Source organism: Haematobia irritans, chromosome 1 (genome assembly GCF_050003625.1).
Source record: "Haematobia irritans isolate KBUSLIRL chromosome 1, ASM5000362v1, whole genome shotgun sequence".
Taxonomy (NCBI): domain Eukaryota; kingdom Metazoa; phylum Arthropoda; class Insecta; order Diptera; family Muscidae; genus Haematobia; species Haematobia irritans.
The window spans coordinates 243,437,209-243,455,160 of record NC_134397.1 but is presented as its reverse complement, the minus strand read 5'-3'; the positions used below and the strand labels follow the sequence as shown (position 1 = coordinate 243,455,160).

The window sequence follows — 17,952 nt, the reverse complement described above, 5'->3', positions numbered from 1 at the left end:
ATACCTTGACAGACGGCCGGACATCATAAAATCAGAAAGAGACACTGACAGTATTTCTCCAATACATTAATGCCTGGGTAAGTTTTTTCTTTCAGTGTATAAATAATTGAAATTAGTAATATTTTCAGATCACGATGAATTTCGAATTATTATCCGAACCTGGTTAGATAGAAATATACCTTGACAGACGGTCGGACATCATAAAATTATGAAGAGAAAACTACAATAATTCACCAATACCTAATAGTCTGGGAGAGTTTTTTTGTTTTCAGTGTGTATTTGAAATTTTCAAATGGTTACGTATTTTGAATTACAATGGTCGGCCATCTTTTGCAATTTAACTAAAAATCACCAAAATTTTTCTTTATAAAAGTCGATTTTAAATATGTGAGCATGAAATCCCTATTACCCACCCCCTACAAATGCCTTTTGCCCCCTTAAAATCAAGCTAGCTAGTTTTTGATGCTATTTCTGTTTTTGTTACATTCCCGTCACGGTTACCCATAAAACAAAACCACACTACAGCCGTCATGACACTGAATGTAATTTATTTCTTAGTTTCACTCACTTTGATACGTTGAAATTCCTGTGGATTTGGGGCAAAAATATTCGCAACACTTGAATGAAATCTAAATATAAAAGAGCACAAACGCTTGATGTTGCCACTACCATTGTTCCCATTCTCCTGTCAATGTTAATAGTGAAGGACATTGTTGCATGAGAATTTCATGTCCTTCGGCATTAAAGACAAGAAAAAGTGAATGAAGCATGGTAAACACCTTTTCTGTGGGAATTCGTTTGATGGCGAATACTTTGGATATCAAGAAACAAAAAAATCTAACAAAAGTGAGGAATGTTTTAAGATAGTATTCAGACCAATTCCTACATTTTACCTCTGAGAAAATGGACGATGTTAGAATATTGTACGTTGGTGTTTCAATCAGTATTTAGCCAGCAAAATAACAAGAATGTGTTACGCCATAGAATATTGTTATTCTATCAGGCTGTAAGGCTAACTACTTATTACTCTAGTCCGATAGGCTTTAATTTCAATAACTTTGATCTATACGCCAAACCGTATTATATTACATATTATTGTCAAAATATCCACTGCTTTACAGTTATGGTATTCTATTCTATTTATGATGGAACATTATTTTTCATTGTTATGGGAGTAGCGGTGTCGTATAAGTAATGGTGCATATATCATACGCTCCACTGTCCTCGAAATTAAAATATTTGGTACCATACGCGGTTGCCACAGTTGGTAGCAACAATTTTCAATAGAAATATATTTTTGACAAAACTTTAAATAGAAATAAAATTTTGCAAAATTGTATATATAAATAAAATTTTGACGAAATGTTTTTTTTAATAAAATTTTCACAAAATTCTCTATACAAATAAAATGTTGATAAAATTTTCTATAGAAGTAAAGTTTGGAAAAAATTTCTATAGAAATAAAATTTTAAGAAAATTTTCTATAGAAATAAAATTTTGAGAAAATTTTTTATAGAAAAAATTTTTAAGAAAAATTTTTATAGAAAAAATTTGTAAGAAGATTTTATAGAAAAAATTTAAGAAAACTTTTTATAGAAATAATTTTTTTTACAAAATATTCGATAGAAATCAAATGTTGACAAAATGTTCTATAGAAATAAACTATTGACAAAAATTTCTATAGATATATAATTTTGACAAAATTTTCTATAGACATAAAATGTTGACAAAATTTTCTAAAGAAATAAAATTTTGACAAAATTTTCTATAGAAATAAAATTTTGCCAAAATTTTCCATAGAAATAAAATTTTGACAAAATTGTCTATAGAAATAAAATATTGAGAAAATTTTATACAAAAATAAAATGTTGACAAAATTTTATACAGAAATAAAATTTTGTCAAAATTTTCTATAGAAATAAAATTTTAAAAAATTTTCTATAGAAAAAACAAATTTTTCTATAGAAATAAAATGTCTACAATATATATAAAATTTTGACAAAATTCTTTATAGAAATAACATTTTGAGAGAATTTTCTATAGAAATAAAATTTTGACAAAATTTTTATAGAAATAAAATTTTGACAAAATTTTTTATAGAACTAAACTTTTGACAAAATTTTCTTAGAAAAAAAATTTAACAAAATTGTCTATAGAAATAAAATATTGAGAAAATTTTATACAAAAATAAAATGTTGACAAAATTTTATACAGAAATAAAAGTTTGTCAAAATTTTCTACAGCAAAAACATTGTATAAATTTTTCTATACAAATAAAATTTCTACAATATATTCTATATAACAAAAAATTGACAAAATTTTCTATAGAAATAAAATTTTGACAAAGTTTGCTATAGACATAAAATTTTGCCAAAATCTTCTATAGAAATAAAATTTTGACAACATTTTCTATAGAAATGAAATTTTGACACGATTTTCTATAGAAATAAAATTTTGGTAAAACTTTCTGTAGAAATAAAATTTTGACAAAATTTTATATATAAATAAAATTTTGAAAAAAATTTTGTCAGTAAAGAACTTTCAAGTTAGTAAGAATGGATTGGTAAAATTATCAAAATTGTACCCGCTTATCAATTTACCATTAACTCATTTGTCGGTCTTAGACCAATTAAAACTAAACAGATTGATATTTTCTTATACACTACTAGGTGATATTGTGCAATATATCACACAAATGATTTGTTTATGACCAAAACATTGCACATATTTATTGTGCAACCTCTTGCAAGTTTTTACTGGGAAAAAATATTCAGTAAAAACCTACAATATCTCTGTATCTCAAATTGTTTTTGTTGGTTTTGTACAGTAATCGAATGACTTCTAGTAAAAATCGAAAAACTACCAAACAAAAATTCTTATTTTGCAAAATTTCATTTTTATATTCGTTTTGTTTTGTTATTGTTGGTTTTGTTCTTTAAGCATTGTTGTTGTTTTTTATTGCAGCTTAAAACCATACATTGACTAAACTTCAAATGTAGCTTAACCAACAGAGGAAAAGAATGTTTGTCAAATTTTTTTGGGCAAAGCGCTATAGACTGCAAGATGGTTGGATGGACGCACGTTTCGGAATTACCACATTCCTCATCAGCATCCTCTACTTGCAGCAAAACTATCAACCAATTATCAGAATAAATTCAGGCAGTTTATTAAACCCAACAAAAACCTCACTTGAACCCTCCGAAAAAACAGAAGAGGAGGCACGCTCAAAATAAACCCAGCCAACTGAATTCAAGTCGATGATTTGACAGTGGCATAGGAAACGAGATATGTTTGTTTCGAATTTTTTTCGGCATAAGCCGGCTATCAATGTAAAACCTTTTTTCGGAGGGTTCAAGTGTGGTTTTTGTTGGGTTTAATAAACTGCCTGAATTTATTCTGATAATTGGTTCATAGTTTTGCTGCAAATAAAGGATGCTGATGAGGAATGTGGTAATTCCGAAACGTGCGTCCATCCAACCATCTTGCATTCTATAGGGCTTTGCCCAAATAAATTTGACAAACATTCTTTTCCTCTGTTGGTTAAGCTACACTTGTAGTTTGAAAAATTTTCTATAGAAATAAAATTTTGAGAAAATTTTCTGTAGACATGCAGGTTTGAGAAAATTTTCTATAGAAATAAAATCTTGACAAAATTTTCTATAGAAATAAAATTTTGACAAGTTTTTCTATAGAAATAAAATTTTGTGAAAATTTTCTATAGAAATACAATTTTGAAAAAATTTCTATAGGAATAATATTTTTTACAAAATTTTCTATAGGACTAAAATTTTCAGAAAATTTTCTATAGAAATAAAATTTTGACAAAATATTCTTTAGGAATAAGATCTTGACAAAATTGTCTATAGAAATAAAATTTGAGAAAAATTTCTGGAGAAATAAGGTTTTGGCAAAATTTTAGATAGAAATAAAATTTTGACAAAATTATCTTTTGCAATGAAATTGTGAGAACATGTTCTATAGAAATAAGATTTTGACAAAATTTTATATAGGACTAAAATTTTGAGAAAAATTTCTATAAAAATAAAATTTAGAGAAACTTTTCTATAGAAATAAAATTTTGATGAAATCTTCTACAGAAATAAAATTTTGACAAAATTTTCCACAGAAATAAAATTTTGAGAATATTTTCTATAGAAACATAATGTTGACATATTTTTTTATAGATATAAAATTTTGACAAAATTTTCTACAATAATAAAATCTTGCCAAAATTTTCTATAGACATAAAATTTTGACAAAATTTTTTACAAAAATAAAATTTTGACAAAATTTTCTATAGAAATAAAATTTCTATAGAAGAAAATTTTCTATAGAAATAAAATTTCTATAGAAGAAAATTTTCTATAGAAATAAAATTTTTAAAAAATTTTCTATAGGACTAAAATTTTGACAAAATTTTTTACAAAAATAAAATTTTGGCACTCTCAAAATAAACCCAGCCATGTGAATTCAAATCGATGATTTGACAGTGGCATAGGAAAAGAGATATGTTTGTTTCGAATTTATTTGGCATAAGCCGGCTATCAATGTAAAACCTTTTTTCGGAGGGTTCAAGTGTGGTTTTTGTTGGGTTTAATAAACTGCCTGAATTTATTCTGATAATTGGTTGATAGTTTTGCTGCAAGTAGAGGATGCTGATGAGGAATGTGGTAATTCCGAAACGTGCGTCCATCCAACCATCTTGCAGTCTATAGGGCTTTGCCCAAATAAATTTGACAAACATTCTTTTCCTCTGTTGGTTAAGCTACTCTTGTAGTTTAGTCAATGTATGGTTTTAAGCTGAAATAAAAAAACGACAACAATTTTGACAAAATGTTCTATAGAAATAAAATGTTGACAAAATTTTCTATAGAAATAAAATCTTGACAAAATTTTCTATAGAAATAAAATTTTGAGAAAATTTCCTATAGAAATAAAATTTTGACAAATTTTGTATAATAATAACATTTTGACAAAATTTTCTATAGAAATAAAATATTGACAAAATTTTCTATAGAAATAAAATTTTGGCAAAATTTTCTATAGAAACAAAATTTGAGAAAAATTTCTGGAGAAATATAGCTTTCACAAAATTGTCTATAGAAATGAAATTTTGAGAAAATGTTCTATAGAAATAAGATTTTGACAAAATTGTATATAGGACTAAAATTTAGAGAGAAATTTCTATAAAAATAAAATTTAGAGAAACTTTTCTATAGAAATAAAATGTTGATAAAATCTTCTACAGAAATAAAATTTTCACAAAATTTTCCATAGAAATAAAATTTTGAGAAAATTGTCTATAGAAATAAAATTTTGACACATTTTGCTATAGATATAACATTTTAACAAAGTTTTCCATAGAAATGAAATTTTGATAAAATGTTCTATAGGAATAAAGTTTTGATAAAATTTTCTTTAGAAATAAAATTTTGATAAAATCTTCTATAGAAATAAAATGTTGTCAAAATTTTCCATAGAAATAAAATTTTGAGAAAATTTTCTATAGAAATAAAATGTTGACATATTTTTCCATAGATATAAAATTTTGACAAAATTTTCTACAATAATAAAATCTTGACAAAATTTCCTATAGAAATAAAATTTTGATAAAATTTTCTATAGAAATAAAATTTCTATAGAAGAAAATTTTCTATAGAAATAAAATTTTTAAAAAATATTCTATGGGACTAAAATTTTGAGAAAATTTTCTATAGAAATAAAATTTCGACAAAATATTCTTTAGTAATAAAATTTTGACAAAATTATCTATAGAAGTAAAATTTGAGAAAAATTTCTGGAGAAATAAGGTTTTGCCAAAATTTTAGATAGAAATAAAATATTGACAAAATTATCTGTTGCAATGAAATTTTGAGAACATGTTCTATAGAAATAAGATTTTGACAAATAGGACTAAAATTTTGAGAAAAATTTCTATAAAAATAAAATTTAGAGAAAATTTTCTATAGAAATAAAATTTTGATAAAATCTTCTACAGAATAAAATTTTGACAAAATTTTCCATAGAAATAAAATTTTGAGAAAATTGTCTATAGAAAAAAATTTTGACACATTTAAAAATAAAAATAAAATTTTGCCAACATTTTCTATAGACATAAAATTTTGACAAAATTTTCTATAGAGATAAACTTTTGACAAAATTTTCTATAGAAACAAAATTTTGACAAATATTTCTATAGAAAATATAGATAACAAGTGAAGCTTAACCAACAGAGGAAAAGTATGCTTGTCAAATTTATTTGGGCAAAGCCCTATAGACTGCAAGATGGTTGGATGTACAGCAGTTTCGGAATTACCACATTCCTCATCAGCATCCTCTACTTGCAGCAAAACTATGAACCAATTATCAGAAATAAATTCGGCTAATTCACTCAACCCAACGTGAACTACACTTGAACCTCCCGAAAAAGGGTTTGATAGTCGACTACTGCCTAAACAAATTTGCCAGCATATCTCTTTTCCTTTGCCAAACTCAAATCATCGATTTGTATGTATTTGGCTGGGTTTGTTTTTGAGCGTGCTTCCTCTATCTTCATTCGTTTTGTTTGTTATTGTTGGCTTCTCTTCAATCGTTATTGTTGTTTTTTTGTTTTTTGATCTCAGCTTAAAGCCATGCATTGACTAAACTACAAGTGTAGCTTAACCAACAGAATTACCCGAATTACCCGAATTTATTTCTGATAATTGGTTCATAGTTTTGCTGCAAGTAGAGGATGCTGATGAGGAATGTGGTAATTCCGAAACAGCTGTACATCCAACCATCTTGCAGTCTATAGGGCTTTGCCCAAATAAATTTGACAAGCATACTTTTCCTCTGTTGGTTAAGCTACACTTGTAGTTTAGTCAATGCATGGCTTTAAGCTGAGATCAAAAAACAAAAAAACAACAATAACGATTGAAGAGAAGCCAACAATAACAAATTTTGTCAAAATTTTATTTCTGTAGAAGATTTTGTCAAAATTTTATTTCTATAGAAAATTTTGTCAAAATTTTATGTCTATAGAAAATTGTGTCAAAATTTTATTTCTCCAATTCCAAATCTACCAATCTACCAAACAATAAAAAATCTACCATTTTTGGTAGAATTCTACCAACTGTGACAACCGTGCCCCTGAGTAGATCTACCCATGGAATCGGGCAGCACTCAGTGATAAGAGAGAAGTTCACCACTGTGGTATCACAATGGACTGAATAGTCTAAGTGAGCCTGATACATCGGGCTGCCACATAACCTAACCTAACCTATGTCTGTCCGTGTCCGTCTGCCTGTGAACACATTTTTGTTATCAAAGTCTATGTCGCAATTTTCGTCCGATTTGTACTCATATGACCACAGAGGGCACAGTTTTACTCTGATTTACGTAAAATTTTGCACAAGGAATAGAATTAACATTCTGACTATGTTCGCGAAATTTTTTTGCTTTTTTATATATTTTTCGTTCGATTTAGACTCGCATGACCACCGGAAATCATAAATTCACTTCGATTAACTTGAATATTTTTCACGGAGAGTATAGGTAAAATTTTAACATTGTGTGCCAAATTTGGTCAAAATCGGCTCATATTTATGTGTTCGTCCAATTTGAGCAAATGTGGCAAAAATACCCACATTTTCCTTGTAAAATTGCCACTACAAAAACAAAAACAAATTAATAAAATTTTCCTATACATCTAATAAATAACTACCGATAAATCCTAATGATACTTTTGCGAAATTGGATAAAAATGGCTTCAATTTCAATATTTCCCATTTTTTGTTCTTACTAATGCCCCAGGGCATTGATCGATTTAAATTTGAAGTCTACAAATTTTCTATGAAGTCTCAAATTATTTGGCCAAATCGGTTCAGATTTAAATATTTGTATACATAAACCTTTTTTTAAATAGCACCCAATAAATTTGAAATATTTCAAATGGTATCGAAAATGTAGATCTACAAAATGGTACAGGGTATAACATAGTCTATAGACATACATAGTCTATAGACATAAAATTTTGACAACATTTTCTATAGACATAAACTTTTGACAAAATTTTCTATAGAAATAAAATTTTGACAAATATTTCTATATAAAATATAGATTTTCTATAGAAAATATATAATGCTGAGGATCGACCCCTGAGTACGGTTGCCACTCGAGCGAAAAATAATAGATACAATTGGGGACAAATTTCACCTACAAACTTCGAAAACATCTTATTTTGCAAAATTTTATTTCTATAGAAAATTTTGTCAAAATTTTATTTCTATAAAAAAAAATTTGACAAGATGTTATTTTTTTATTGAAAAGTTTCTCAAAATTTTATTTCTGTAGAAGATTTTGTCAAAATTTTATTTCTAGAGAAAATTTTGTCAAAATTTTATTTCTATAGAAAATTTTATCAAAATTTTATTTCTATAGAAAATTTTGTCAAAATTTTATGTCTATGGAAAATTGTGTCAAAATTTTATTTCTCCAATTCCAAATCTACCAATCTACCAAACAATAAAAAATCTACCATTTTTGGTAGAATTCTACCAACTGTGACAACCGTGCCCCTGAGTAGATCTACCCATGTCTGTCCGTGTCCGTCTGCCTGTGAACACATTTTTGTTATCAAAGTCTATGTCGCAATTTTCGTCCGATTTGTACTCATATGACCACAGAGGCTACAGTTTTACTCTGATTTACGTAAAATTTTGCATAAGGAATAGAATTAACATTTTTACTATGTACGCGAAATTTTTTTGCTCCTTTGTATATTTTTCGCTCGATTGAGACTCGTATGACCACTGGAAGTCATAATTTCACTTCGATTAACTTGAATATTTTTCACAGAGAGTATAGGTAATATTTTAGCATTGTGTACCAAATTTGGTCAAAATCGGCTTATATTTATGTGTTCGTCCAATTTGAGCACATATGGCACAAATACCAACATTTTCATTGTAAAAACGCCACTGCAAAAACCAAAAAAATTAATAAAATTTTCCTATAACTCTAATACCTAACTACCGATAAATCCTAATGATACTTTTAGATTTCAATATTTCCCATTTTTTGTTTTTACTTATGCCCCAGGGCACTGACCGATTTAAATTTTAAGTTTACAAATTTTCTATGGGGTCTCAAATAAATTGGCCAAATCGGTTCATATTTAAATATTTGTATACATAAACCCTTTTTTAAATAGCACCCAATAAATTTGAAATATTTCAAATGGTATAGAAAATGTAGATCTACAAAATGGTCAGGGTATAACATAGTCGGCCCCGCTCGACTTTTGACTTTCCTCATTTGTTTTTAAATTAATTTCTTTTAATTTAGCGAAATATAAAACTAAATAAACTATTTCTTATTTCCTTACAGTTCCCATGATGAATCATCATACAATGCCGAAATTTGGTTTTGGTCCATATAAAAAGACCGGTGTGGGCAGTTTTTACTTGCCGAAAATTCTAACAACAGGCACCGGTTGTGGTGGTAAAGTGGCCTTGGAATTGTCACATGGAAAGAGTAAACAGCTAATATCACTGCCATCAGACAAATTGGATTCGAATAAACGATACTTTGTGACATTCACCGTTAAGGAAACGGAAAAAGCGGGCTCGTCGACAGCAACGGCGACAGGAAATTGCGAAGGAAAGAATGTAGAAAGCAACTGTGGTGGAGATGGGACGGGTCCACATTAAAGCTAATGAAAATATACATGTGTGTATATGTGTGTTTGTGTATTAAAGATACTGAAACAGATATGAAGATGTGTGTGTGTGGGGGAGGGGGTATGGGTGTGGGTATAATGGCATGTAATCACACATTCACCACCACTACAACAACTAATACTAATGGATGCCTGAAAATGGGTGTCATCTTGAATAATACTTGAATCTGATTTCTAATTGATGACAAATTTGCGTTAATTGTTATTCCCAACATCCGTTTATGCCTGGTGCTTCTATTCCGCATCCTACTACTCCTTCTACTACACCAAGAGATTTACTCAATGCCACAGTACTAGTCCTAGTGGCATCCTTTTGAAATATGGCTACCAGCAATACTTGTCGTTGTCGACTATGTTGTCGTTAAGATCAGCTTTCAGCATTCTTCTATTCTTCATAGGACATAGCTGCAATTCCACCATCATTCTATCATTACTTCAATGCTCAGGCTGGGAATCTCTACCACCATCTTGAATGACAATGGATGGCATTATCTTTCATTTGATGCGTTCATAATGCGTCCGGATGATAAAGCTCAGTTTAACGTTAAATTAAGTTGCTAGGAATCGTCGTCTTCAACGTAGTCCTGGTTCTGATGGTGGTGGTGGTGGTGGTGGTGAAGCATTGTCATGGGTGTTGTGGATTGTCGACTATGGATGATTCCATTATTGCATTTATTTGCCTGGTAGCTTCAACTACGCATGCATGCAGCTGCTACATTGCCGCTGCTGCTGCGGTTTCTTTAACTACCACTTTTGTTAGGCATGACATGCGAATGTTTGGTGGGATGGCTGCATCATCAGTTTGCTTGTAATCCATGTTTCTGGAAAAGATGTCATTGTTATTGCTTGTAAATTCTTTGGCAACAGAGATAAGAGCGCTGTGTTATTAACGCTTCTTGTTGAACAGCGCGACGTATTCATGTCAGGCACTATCGCATACTTACGAGTATTTCAGTTAAGCACGACCGGTGAGGGAATGTTGGAGAGCCAACAACAACAACAACAACAACGAAAAAAGAAGGAAATGAAGAAAAATCTTAAATTGTTAAGCATTATACACAGAGAAAGTCGGAGAGCACAACAAATCGAAATACAAAAAGGGCTTTAGACAGTGGTTTATGAGGATAATAGATATTTAGGAAAAAAATATAAGCAAGGCCAAATATCGGTAACGTTAGGTGCAAATATAATTAGGTATAAAATATAATTAGGTATAAAAATAATTTCAGCCAACATGAAATAACGAAAATTTAGTTATCGTGGTCGCATGTCGATCGGCACCTCGAAATGCCCCGCAAACGGCAACCACGAAGGATCAAATACCAGAATTCTACAATGAGGAATATCACACAGGGGGTTGTATTTTATTTTCAGTACTAGCGTAACCCGGCCCGCTTCGCTGCGCCTCCCGAAGCATATTTTCGTTAACTTAGTCAACCATATCCTACGATCTGAAAACAAATTTGAAAAGATTTGAACTTTTTTAAAGAGTAGGGTCGGAGGAAGTCAGGAAGGAAAACCCGACTTATTTTTATATATTAGATTAGAGAACAAAAAAACAACAGTACTTTTTTGTTTTCTCTAAAATATGCATACCAAACGCATTAACCGTATTTTTAAGTACGGCAATAAAAAAAATGCATTCAGTACTAAGTCTATGCGGCAGATGAACCATCAAATCGATGTTTTGTGTGCTCAAAAATTCAGTTATTTGATAGCTCGACAAATAGGTTAAAACAGATTAAGGAATAATAAAATGATATAAATTATTAACCTTTTTTTGAAAAGGACTAAATCTATGCTAGAAAAATTGAATTTTTTTTTAAAGTATTTGAGGTCATGCGTTCTAGACAAGCGTTAGAATGTTTTAAAAAATTATAAAAAAAAAATAAAATTATTTATTTGGCAAAAATATATCTACTATAGTGAAACTACAAGTTATAACGTGGTTTTGTCGTATGCTGTCCAGGATTATCTTTACGGACCTTAAAAATAAAACACACGATTTATGCCTTTATAGGTTGAGCAGTTCAGGTTTTATTGATGGTTGTTATACCCTGCGCCACACTGTGCAACAGGGTATTATAAGTTAGTGCATATGTTTGCAACACCCAGAAGGAGACGAGATAGACACAGGGTGTCTTTGGCAAAAATGCTCAGGGTGGGCTCCTGAGTCGATGTATCCATGTCCTTCTGTCCTTCTGTCCGTCTATCCGTGAACACATTTTTGTAATCAAAGTCTAGGTCGCAGTTTTAGTCCAATCAAATTTGACACAAGTATGTGTTCTGACTCAGAATAAAACCCTATTGATTTTGGAAGAAATCGGTTCAGAGTTAGATATAGCTCCCATATATATATTTCGCCCGATATGAACTAATACGGTCCCAGAAGCCAGAGTTTTAACCCAATTTAGTTGAAACTTTGCACTAGGAGTACAATTGGCAGTGTAGTCAAGTGTGCCAAAAATTTATTAAAATCGGTTCAGATTTAGATATAGCTCCCATATATAGCTTTCGCCCGATTTACACTCATATGACCACAGAGGCCAATTTTTTGCACCGATTTAGTTGAAATTTTGCACAGGGAGTAGAATTAGCATTGTTGCTATGCGTGCCAAATTTGGTTGAAATCGGTTCAGATTTAGATACAGCTCTCATATATATGTTTTTCTGATTTCGACAAAAATGGTCAAAATACCATAATTTTCCTTTTAAAATCGCCACTGTTTAGTCGAACAGTTGTAAAAATGACTCTAATTTTTCGAGCGATAAATCATAAATAAAATTTTGCGAAGTTTCCTTAAAATTGCTTCAGATTTAAATCTTTCCCATATTTATACCCTTCACCACTACTGTGGTACAGGGTATAATAAGTTTGTGCATTTGTATGTAACGCCAAGAAATAGTGGTCATAGACCCATCTTTTAGTATACCGATCGGCTTAGAATTAAATTCTGAATCGATTTAGCGATGTCCGTCTGTCTGTATATGTAATTTTGTGCACAAAGTACAGCTCGCAATTTAAGTCCGATCGTCCTCAAATTTGGCACAGGGCCGTTTCTTGGGACAGAGACAATCGCTATTGATTTTGGAAAAAATCGGTTCAGATTTAGATATAGCTGCCATATATATTTATCCCCGATTTGGTCATAGTTAGCGTGTTTATGAACCGATTTTCTTGAAATACCGTACATCCAAATATTTTATGAGTCTCGAAAATTTTGCAAAATATCAGCCAAATCGGTTCAGATTTAGATATAGCTCCCATATATAGCTTTCGCCCGATTTACACTCATATGACCACAGAGGCCAATTTTTTGCACCGATTTAGTTGAAATTTTGCACAGGGAGTAGAATTAGCATTGTTGCTATGCGTGCCAAATTTTGTTAAAATCGGTTCAAATTTACATATAGCTCCCATATATATCTTTCGTCCGATTTGAACTTATATGGCCACAAAAGCCAGAGTTTTGGCGTGATTTCCTTCAAATTTTGCACAAGGGCTACATTTAATAGTATTGTTAAGTTTGTCAAATTTTGTTAAAATCGGTTCAGATTTAGATATAGCTCACATATATATCTTTCGCCCGATTTGGACTTATATGGTCTCAAAAGCCAGAGTTTTGGCGTGATTTCCTTCAAATTTTGCACAAGTGGTACTTTTAACGATACTATTGTATGTGCCAAATATGGTCAAAATCGATTCAGATTTAGATATAGCTCCCATATATATCTTTCGTCCGATTTGAACTTTATGGCCTCAAAATCCAGGGTTTTGCCGTGATTTGCTTCAAATTTCACACAAGGAGTACGTTTAGTAGTATCGGTAATTGTGCCAAATTTGGTTGAAATCGGTTCAGATTTAGATATGGCTCCCATATATATCTTCCGTCCGATTTGCACTCATATGACCAGGGGGGCCAACGTTATACTCCCATTTACGTGAAATTTCGCATAGATAGTAGAATTATTATTCTAACTATACATGCCAAATTTATTCAAAATCGGTTCAGATTATATATAGCTCCCATATATACGTACACCAGAGTTGGGGAAATATGGTAGACTGTTACACATTTTAGACCCATTTTCAATGGAATTTTCCTCCAATTAACTGGATAGCGTTAGTGGATTTAAATTTTAATTCTAGAGATTTAGTAGAAGTAAAAAAATTGTCTCCTTTATATAGCTTCCAGCAAATGTGAAGTAGTTGAGATGGTAACACAAATTTTGGCCTACATAGGGGTGAAGGGTATAATATAGTCGGTCCCGCCCGACTTTAGACTTTACTTACTTGTTTTTTACTAAAATTGTGTTCCACCCTAGTGCATTAGCCGACTTAAATTTTGAGTCTATAGATTTTGTAGAAGTCTATCAAATTCTGTCCAGATGGAGTGATATTTAAATGTAAGTATTTGGGACAAACCTTTATATATAGCCCCCAACATATGGTATCGAAAATTTAGATCTACAAAGTGGTGCAGTGCTATAGTCGGCCCCGCCCGACTTTAGACTTTCTTTACTTGTTTTGTTTCAAATAGGTTAAAAACAGAGTTAAATTTAATAAAATCCAATCTGAAAAAATTGTGAATTTTTGAAAATTTTTTAGGTCAAACGTTTCCGACAAGCGTTAGAATCCTTAAAAATTTTTAAAAAAAATATACAAATTATTTATTTAACAAAATATCACAGATTTTTTTAATTTACATCCAAAATATTGAATTCGGATCACACCTAAAGAAGTGATGCAAATTCAGTGCAACGGCTGTTGAATTGGAGGACTTCCGTCCTATGACAACACCATGTTAAATTCATCGCTTCTGCGTCAATTTTGCACCACTTCCTGATCCAAAAAGAACATTTTCATAACTTTTTTGGCGACGCTTTTTATGCTGGGTAATTGTAGTTCTAGAATCTAGACCCCAAATAGGAGGGCCGATTTATACGAGGACTATATCAAAAAATGTACCGATACATAATATATTCGGCACACACGGCACAAAACCCCAAATCGGGGAATCATTGTATATGGGGGCTATATCAAAGAATGGACCGGAAACACACCGTTTTCAGCACACCTCTTTGTAGTCCTATAGTACCTCTATACTTCAAATTTCAAGCAAATTGGATAAAAACTAAGGTTTCTACAGACCCAACACCTCAGATCGGGATGTCGGTTTATATGGGGACTATATCAAACCATTTACCAATACTCACCATTTTCGGCACACCTCTTTATGGTTCCAAAATGCGTCTAGATTTCCAATTTCTGGCAAATTGGAGATAAACTACGGTTTCTATAAACTCAAGATCCCAAAATCGGGTGATCAGTCTATATGGGGGGCTATATCAAAACATGGACCGATACGCACCATTTTCGGCACACCTCATTGCAGTCCCAATATACCTCTAGATTTCCAATTTCAGTCAAATTGGATAAAAACTACGGTTTCTATAAGCCCAAGACCCCAAATCGGGATGTCGGTTTATATGGGGACTATATCAAACCATAAGGGGACTATATCTATACCTATACCTATACCTATACCTATACCTATACCTATACCTATACCTATACCTATACCTATACCTATACCTATACCTAAGAAGTAAAATCGGGATATCGGTCTATATGGGGGCTATACCAAAACATTTTCGCAACACCTCTTTACGGTTCCAAAATGCCTTTAGATTTCCAATTTCTGGCAAATTGGATAAAAACTACGGTTTCTATAAGCCCAAGACCCCAAATCGGGGAATCAGTGTATATGGGGGCTATATCAAAACATGGACCGGATACACAGCGTTTTCAGCACATCTCAGTGTAGTCCCATAGTACCTCTATACTTCAAATTTCAAGTAAATTGGATAAAAACTAAGGAGCAATGGTTAGCATGCCCGCTTTGCATACACAAGGTCATGGGTTCGATTCCTGCTTCGACCGAATACCAAAAAGTTTTTCAGCGGTGGATTATCCCACCTGTTATGCTGGTGACATTTCTGAGGGTTTCAAGGCTTCTCTAAGTGGTTTCACTGCAATGTGGAACGCCGTTTGGACTCGGCTATAAAAAGGAGGTCCCTTATCATTGACCTTAACATGGAATCGGGCAGCACTCAGTGATAAGAGAGAAGATCACCAATGTACACAGAGAATACAGATTGGTTGTGATAACCGAATTTATTGCCAACCTCCTTTTGGCAGTTGCACCAACTATCAGTTGGCAGTTGTGTCACCCGACAAATTCGGTCGACTCAATCGAATTATGGGAACTCCAACTAATACTATATATGGAGTTAGTTGTATCAGTCGATGGAATATTTCGTTGTTCCCTTCATTTGGTTGTGTCACCCAATTACAAATTAATTTCATTTAAATTTTATTTTTTTTTATTTGGTTTAAATACGTTTCAATGTATGATAACAATTAATGTCCTTAAAATGTTTTGGCGGTTGGGCAAACAAAATTTAATACACATCCCATTATGACCTTCAGTTGAAAGTCGACTTTTTTAAATATTAAAATGCATAAAAATGGACCCGTATTACTAGTTTTTGCATATAAGTTATTTTTGGTCGCTATAAGTTATTTTGGTCTGTGCCGTTTGGACAAGCAAGCCAATTTTGAAACCACAAGTGATTAACTTCTTCTTATTGCTGAGTGCGTCCCGATAGTGTGTTAGGCATTATGAAAGATAAATAACTTTTGAGCGTTCGCCCGAATCTGGCCCATGGCCCTTTGTATCCACTTGGGTCTGTTGTACAACGTTGACATATTGGATTATTGTTTAAAAATAAATCAAATAAGATTAGTTAAATTTTGGTGCACTCATGTTTATAAAAACAGTTCAGAACCTACCAATTTATTCACAATGACATCTCTGTGAGGTTCCAAGTACACAAAGCATCCTGGAGATATGTCATTAAATCCGATTGGGGTACGTATGATTTTTATGCCCTATAATATACCCAACATAAATGATCCACTCCTATATCGTTACGTATCTTTTACTTACGTCCTCAAAATAATGCTTTGAACAGCATTGTGGATGCCACTTTGTAGCGGTTTAAAAATCGTCATTTGTTACGTTTACTTGAAAAACAAACAAAAAAATATCTTCTTTGAGCACCAAGTAATTAACAAAAATTGAAGTGACATTTAAAAATATTTCAAATAGGATTCGGTTGTGAATACTGTATGTCAGTTCTGATTGCTAAATGGCAGTTACGAAATTTATTTAAAGTTGGTTGTGCCAACAGAATTCGAAACAAATGCTTCAAAATATATAGATTTTGTTGCTTCAACCATTTGACTTGTATCACAAACGAAATTTTATTGAAATGATTGCCAAATGATAGTAAGCATGAAAAGGTGATTGCATTAAAGAAAATAGGTTGACACACCTAATATATAATTCTAAATATAGAATTTTCATTATCAGAACCGATTTCCAACCAAATTGTTCTCTGTGTGTAGTATCACAATAGACTGAATAAGACTATGATACCTGATACATCGGGCTGCCACCTAACCTAACCTAACCTAACCTAAGGTTTCTATAAGCCCAATACCCCAAATCGGGATGTCGTTTTATATGGGGACTATATCAAACCATATGGTGACTATATCACCATTTTCGGCACACATCATTATGGTCCTAAACTATCTCTAGATTTTCAATTTCAGGCAAATTGGATAAAAACTACGGTTTCTATAAACTCAAGATCCCAAAATCGGGTGATCAGTCTATATGGGGGCTATATCAAAACATGGACCGATAACCACCATTTTCGGCACACCTCATTGTAGTCTCAAAATACCTCTAGATTTCCAATTTCAATCAAATTGGATAGAAACTACGGTTTCTATAAGCCCAAGACCCCAAATCAGGAGGTCGGTTTATATAGGGGATATATAAAAATCTGACCGATATAGACCATCATCGAACTTTACCTGCCTGCAGACAAACGACAACTTTGTGCAAAATTTCAGCACGAAAGCTTCATTATTGAAGACTGTAGCGTGATTAGACTGTGATTAGAACAGACAGACAGACAACAAAACAGACATACAGACGGACATGGTTATATCGTCTTAGAATTTTTCCCTGATAAAGATAAAGACTTTCTATAGTCGGAAATCGATATTTCGATGTGTTACAAACCGAATGACAAACTTATTATACCCCATGGGAGCCACCGTTGTGCAATGGTTAGCATGCCCGCCTTGCATA

General features: G+C 31.7%; 1 protein-coding gene and 1 long non-coding RNA gene across 2 annotated transcripts in view; one reads left to right on the top strand and one right to left on the bottom strand.

Annotated features, from left to right (window-relative positions):
• Positions 1-9,731, top strand: part of LOC142238827 (uncharacterized) — a 101,619-nt gene extending 91,888 nt beyond the window's left edge. The window contains exon 6 of the mRNA XM_075310585.1: positions 9,370-9,731. Within this exon, the coding sequence (XP_075166700.1) occupies positions 9,370-9,692 (323 nt within the window). The 3' untranslated portion in view covers positions 9,693-9,731. The remainder of the gene's footprint in view (positions 1-9,369) is intronic.
• Positions 9,732-16,379: 6,648 nt separating this feature from the next.
• LOC142219595 (uncharacterized) lies at positions 16,380-16,985 on the bottom strand. The gene is made up of 3 exons (XR_012717651.1): positions 16,735-16,985; positions 16,578-16,676; positions 16,380-16,473 (listed from the first exon to the last, which is right to left on the bottom strand). It is a non-coding gene; the product is annotated as an uncharacterized LOC142219595 (long non-coding RNA).
• Positions 16,986-17,952: the final 967 nt, after the last annotated feature.